We start from the raw sequence: 6,027 nt of genomic DNA, 5'->3' as shown, positions 1-6,027 counted from the left end.
AACAATGCATTCAGAAGACAATTTCAGCACCAAACATAAAGCAAATTGCTTTTACAGTATTTTATTCAGGCTTGAAACTTCACTTATTTTTTTTATTAAATATTGCCAAATACAACAAATTCACTACAGCTGCTCACTTAAACAACATTGCACTTCTAAACATGAAATCTACAATTGCCAATAAGCATGCAATAACCATCAACCAAATGTTGCTTTCAACAGTAATTAGTAAGTCAAATTGTAATTTCATTGTACTCGTATAATTTGTACTCCTTGTGTTAGTGTAACATTTGGTTGCCAATTAGGAATCAAGTGTACAAAATCCAAAGTAGGTGAATTCCAAAAATAAGTCTCAAATTGTATAGCAAAAATGCTTTAATTTCAGTGTACACAAGCCAGGTTTAATGACAATTTTAGGTTAACGATCAGATGATTTACCTGTCATATCTGCTACAGGCAAAACATTGTCCAACATATTTGAAAGAAAAAAAGGTTTTCCTAACCAAAATTAACAGAAATCATCAAAAAGCTGTACCTTACATCAATGAAACACTTTTGTGCCCCGATGTGTGAAAAGTGCAGCTGTTCTGCAAAATAGATTTTATTTTATATTTACCACTTTAAATACGCATTTTGGAAGAAGCAGGAGTTGTTAACTATTATTTTTACACAAAGAAATCAATTATGGCAGCAGGTGCAAATAATAAATTGTGATCTAAAGTGATAGGTGATGGACGGAAGGCCAGAAAAGTACTATATTTTAATGTTTGCCCATAAAAATTACACGCAGACATAAGTTATAAAGTGAAATTTGTTTCTGAAAAATGGCAATGACCAAGTTTAGGCAACGTGGAACCGTAGAAAGTTAGAAAAAATAAAAAGACCTTACAGCATTGCAAATTACACCTGGTAAATAACATTATTTAAATTGTCATTGTATATGTAATCCTTGGGGTCAATTTGTTTCTTGATTTCAAAGTTTAAATAGAACGATAAGCAACCAACAAACACTTCAAAGCCCTACTTCACTACAATGCCCCTAATCCCCAGGACGTGTTTTTAAACACATCCCAATAAAAATTACTCATGCTCCAATAAGTAACCAGTCAGGCACGTTGTACACAACATCGAACCACACATCAATCTGAATGGCCAACAGTGAATTATAGCAAAGCTTGTGGCTTGGCAAGTCTGTTAAGGTAGAAAGGAAGGTACAAAAAATATAATTAACCAAAGTCTCCATGCCAGAGCAGGCCAATATCGTATCTTCTAAGAAACAGTATTACCAGCAAAATGTTAATATTTGGGTTAGACTAGGCATGGCAACTTTGGTTAAGCAAGAGGTGGACATCAAGTAACTTCCACTCTAGCCACTCCACTTTACACAACAATACCAGGCTGTGGCATTTTTGATATGCAGATAATGCTGATGATTTAGAGGGGATACCGCTCCTGCAATGTCTCTGAGGAAGCAGCTCGCCAACTTAAAGATGCATTACAATTTACAAAACTGGCATTTACTAACTTCACATTATGTGCCAACTGTTACACCACCTATTTGTAATGTACAAATATAATTTGACAAGTTTACATTTTAAGCAACTAAAGCCAAATAGTATCCTTAGTCAAGCCACCAAAATGTGCAAATGTCAATGTGAAGTATGCTGGTACACAAACACATTTGTGAATAAGCACTTAAATTTAACCAAAAGACCCAAAGAATATTTAAATTTAACACTTATGCCACGGTCCTAGTAGTCTTACTAATGCAAAGTAAACATTCCTGTAAAACAACGCAAATGTTCATAGTTTTATTACACTAAAAATGTGTACCTAGATGTAATCATAAACCCCTTCTTGGACAACCTTCTTCTGACATCCTGTATGCAATAAGCTGAGGTATGACTTATGGGTGATGATGCATGGCAACTGACTACAATGATGATGGCAATGATCATGATTTAATTAAGTGAATCTACTGAATGCAGCAGTTACTCTTTTGTCCATTTGTATCCTTAAATCGAAGACGCATCTTAGAACGATACTTCTCCAGGTACAGAAGCTGCTTGCTGTTGATGGCTCCTCGACGCTTCCTGTATTGACAAAATTAAAAGAGGGAGGTGGGAGGGGGACTGTTGCTCATTACCGATGCAAAATGAGTACAGCAATGTTGTTAGCAATGCTTTGCGATATTTAATTGTGAGTGTGATCATGGCCGTGCTGGTTAAAGTATTGCACTCAAGTCGAATGTAATATTATACGTACTGCCTAATGAAATGGACAGCGTCTTCATACTTCATGCCACACTCAATCAGAGCCAAAGCCACCAAGACAGGTGCCCTAGAAACACAACAGCTCATTAGTAATAGATTTTTACCCTTTTATCTGACACCAAAACTGCCACCTTTATACAAGGGATCATGTTTGCAATAACCACAACACAAGCAGTCAAAATGCAAACAAAAAGAGACAACTCTGATAATGATATGCAGTCCTTGAAATTGATTGGTCCACACCCGAGACGGCTTTTCTTAGAGCCTAGTCTCCAGTGGTGTTGGACCAGATGATGCCAAAAGGCGCACAACTCAAAAACAGCGCACTATCATACTATTCATACTCTGATAGTGCGCTGTTTTTGAGTTGTACGCCTTTTGGCGTCATCTGGTCCAACACCAGTGGAGACTAGGCTCTAAGAAAAGCCGTCTCGGGTGTGGAACAGCTCATTATTAACACAACACAATTGTTGTCTAGAATGACGTCAATTTCAGCAAAAAAGATTGTTTCTAATTATTTTATATTCGCATTCACATGTTAGATGGTTTACTGTTTACCTGAACCATTTACCAAGCCACTGTTATCTGCAAGCAGATGACGATTCGGCGTTTCTAAATACAAATGGACTTCACCTGCCAAGTCCAGCGACACAGTGCACAGCGATGCAACACCCCGGCTCCTCTCTGAACTTGACCTTGAGAAGGTTAATCCAATCATCGACCACTTTGCCGGGAGGAGGTGCTCCATCGTCAAAGGCCCAATCCTGTACGAAAAACAGGAAGGATATCTCAAACAAAACAATTCACGTAAAGGGGTTACAGAGTTTTAAAGTTCATGATACAGTAAAGAAGCTTGTTCTATTCCTCGTGTTTGTTGTCAGCAGTACTTTCTCAACCACATAACTGTACCTTACAGCATGCATAATGCATTACAGCCTGTTTGTCACTCCGCGACTGGATGAGCGACTGCCAATGTGGTGGAGTCCTTGAGCGTTATTTGGCAATACGTCACGATGGTCGGTGTATGTTTAAGATCGGGGGAGTCGAGCGGCAATGTATGTTGCTTCATTGACCTCTATGGCCCACAAAACCTACTAGACGAGTTTTTGGATGCATGGTGGTCACCCATCCAAGCACTAATCTGACTCAACTCTTCTTAGCTTCCCGACCCTGACACCTGCTGTACATTTGGAGTTTGCGTGCCTTTCTCCCCATGGTTGGGTGGATTTTTCTCCCGGGTCCTCCGGTTTTCCCCTCCACATTTAGAAACATCTGTTAAGAGTATATGGCTGCTATAAATTTCCACACAAGCCACTTCATTCAGCTATTATTTGTCCAGATAACTTCTGAAAAAGAGCCACATAGCTCAGTGAGCCTTACGTGGTAAAATGAAACGTTGTTTCGCTTAGATAAGATGGATTCTGGGTGATTTTATAACATGCAATGCATGGTAATAAGTTAAAACAACGTGGAAAAGCAAGCAGTCCTTTATAAATTCCAAACAGGTCAACTTGAAATACGAAATAACTAAATTTGTGCCCCAATGATTTGCACGTATACATTTTCGCTTTTTAATCTGATTATATAAACACTGGTACAGTGGGACCACCTGCAGGGCAAGGAATTTGTTCAGTGCAGTGAAAGTTCAGGCCAGAAAACCTTGTGTACAATAAACCTATTGAGTTACATTTAGACCATATCTTGGCATGATTAACACTGAAATTGAGGAGCTTAACTCCAAGCAGCTGCACTTGGAAAAATAGTGAAATCAGTGCTGGTGGCGTCTGTGTGCAGGTGTGAATGAATCAGCTTGCCATGAGTGTTAAAAAAAAATATTAACAGTAAATCATCCAGTTTTTTTTTTAAGTTCTACACCATACGTTGGTTAGTCAAGTCAACTTTAGGGATGACAAATGCACTAATTTAAATAATGCATGCTGATGCGCTTTGCATCAACCAGCATTTGGCAGCTAAAGTAGCCAAAAATAATGCACCATTAAGCAGACAAGTCAGCTTAACAGTGTGTGTACTGTGGTTCTAAAACAATGCAGGAATTAAAAGCCTTAGAAAAAAAATGCATGTTAATCAACATTTTGGATGGGATTTTACTTGTGCTGCCAGCCTTAAAAAACACACACACAAAAGCAGTCAGAAACTGGATAGGCTGTACAGTGCTGCATTGATATATTCGACATTTAATTTCTGGGCTGTAACCTACCACAAGCAAAATCCTTTCGCAAATGTTATGAAATGAGCGTTCAGAATCGTAACACCAACACACTCAGAATGTCCACTGCAAGGATTTAATATTTTATAATTTTGCAGAAAACTACACGAAACACAAACGAGAAACAACTTTTACTTACTTACCATTACAGTGATTCCTTCTTTTTCTACAGGCACCTTGTCATAAGTAGCTTCACAGACTCTCACTACAGTGGTCACGCCACATTTTTTAAGCTCCTGAAAACACAAAGGGAAATCAATAATACAAACAGTGTGTTTCTTTCCTGCACCGTTACACGCCTCCCCCAAAAGGTAAAGAGGCTGCTCCAACTACTCATTAAATAACACATTTCTCGCAACCATTATTCTTACAGATAAAACATGTGTGGATAGTGTTGAAGTCCTTCAATGAGACTGCAAGAAACTTACTTCGATGAATTTATCGAGGGTGACGTTGGTGGGGTTGTGGGTGATGAGAAATCGCATGTTCTTGTAGGTGACTTCCACCGCAGCAGGCCGGTTGAGGCGTGCCATTGCTGAATCTTTTCCTATGTTACACAATATCCCAATGTGGCTCTGGCTAACACCTTAGGTCTAAAAAATAAAAATCTGATGACCCACAAACAAATTGCAACCAACACTCCCCACCTGTGCTCTTATGGGTGTAAACAAATACAAAACAGCACCCTATCACGACACTACCCCATTCGGCCAAAATTATTGCACCGGTGATGGCTTTGAGCCGGTCAGAGGGCAGCAGGGAGGGAGCACCCAACACTGGCTGCCAACTCTGCACGGTTTAAGCCAGCACGGTTGCAGCGACACAAAAATGGGAGAAATTATCAGTTCACTTGTCTGCAAAGACCTCGTGCTGAGCCTGGCAATACTCGCCACGTCCCTTCACAAACTCCATAAATGTGCGACCAAGAACACCGCAGAATTGCTGCAGGAAAAAAAGGAAAAACGAAGCATGAAGACAACGCTTTGATACCAATTAATTTGACAGAAATATAAAGCACTAGCATGTAACAGCAAGTCACATTAAATACATTTTTCACAAGATTTCTCAAATCCCTCAAAAAGCAGACCAATTATGCACCAATATCATTTGGAAGTTTACCAGCTTTCTACATAAAACAATGTTGGTAAAGAACAGTGATGTACAGGTAGACTATCACATGATTATGTTCTCAAGAAACAGCATATCTGATGTTGGCACTGTCTTTATAGTCATGTTCCAGATAGTAATTAATCGTTTCAAGTCTATACTTATACTCAAAATATAGTCTTAAACCATGTGCGAAAGTCATTTTTAAATGATATATTGCAATTGTTTCACATAAACCCTGCAACGACTTCAGATTCTACATTCATAATGGACACAAATATAAAATTGCGATCATTATTAAAATCGTGGAGGGAGAATCGTAACATGTCAAGATGTGAATACACGGCAGCCATTGAAGTGTGACTTATTATAATAGAGACAGAGGGTACTGTGCTTTGTTTAGCCAAGGAAATAAGGGGG

General features: G+C 38.8%; 1 protein-coding gene across 1 annotated transcript; it reads right to left on the bottom strand.

The window, feature by feature from the left end:
- Nucleotides 1-45: 45 nt before the first annotated feature.
- On the bottom strand, nt 46-5,327 carry LOC116941668 (protein tyrosine phosphatase type IVA 1-like). The gene is made up of 5 exons (XM_076066517.1): nt 4,929-5,327; nt 4,644-4,736; nt 2,907-3,037; nt 2,266-2,340; nt 46-2,093 (listed from the first exon to the last, which is right to left on the bottom strand). Exons 1-5 carry the CDS (start codon nt 5,031-5,033, stop codon nt 1,976-1,978), a joined length of 522 nt encoding a protein of 173 aa, XP_075922632.1. The 5' UTR covers nt 5,034-5,327; the 3' UTR covers nt 46-1,975.
- Between the last annotated feature and the right edge of the window lie 700 nt (nt 5,328-6,027).

This window comes from Petromyzon marinus, chromosome 12 (assembly GCF_048934315.1).
Source record: "Petromyzon marinus isolate PM22_M1 ecotype Great Lakes invasive population chromosome 12, UKy_Petmar_22M1.pri1.0, whole genome shotgun sequence".
NCBI classification, from domain to species: domain Eukaryota; kingdom Metazoa; phylum Chordata; class Hyperoartia; order Petromyzontiformes; family Petromyzontidae; genus Petromyzon; species Petromyzon marinus.
Note: the sequence above shows the minus strand (reverse complement) of the source record. Positions and strands in the feature narration are given on the sequence as shown.

What these genes read in the sequence shown, in the direction of transcription:
- LOC116941668 (XM_076066517.1), bottom strand. Translation starts at nt 5,033, where the DNA reads ATGGCACGCCTCAACCGGCCTGCTGCGGTGGAAGTCACCTACAAGAAC. An exon ending in CCCTCGATAAATTCATCGAA is followed by an intron (nt 4,737 to 4,928) that starts GTAAGTTTCTTG and finishes TTGTGTTTTCAG; the next exon opens with GAGCTTAAAAAATGTGGCGT. An exon ending in GCTGTCCATTTCATTAGGCA is followed by an intron (nt 2,094 to 2,265) that starts GTACGTATAATA and finishes TTGTCAATACAG; the next exon opens with GAAGCGTCGAGGAGCCATCA.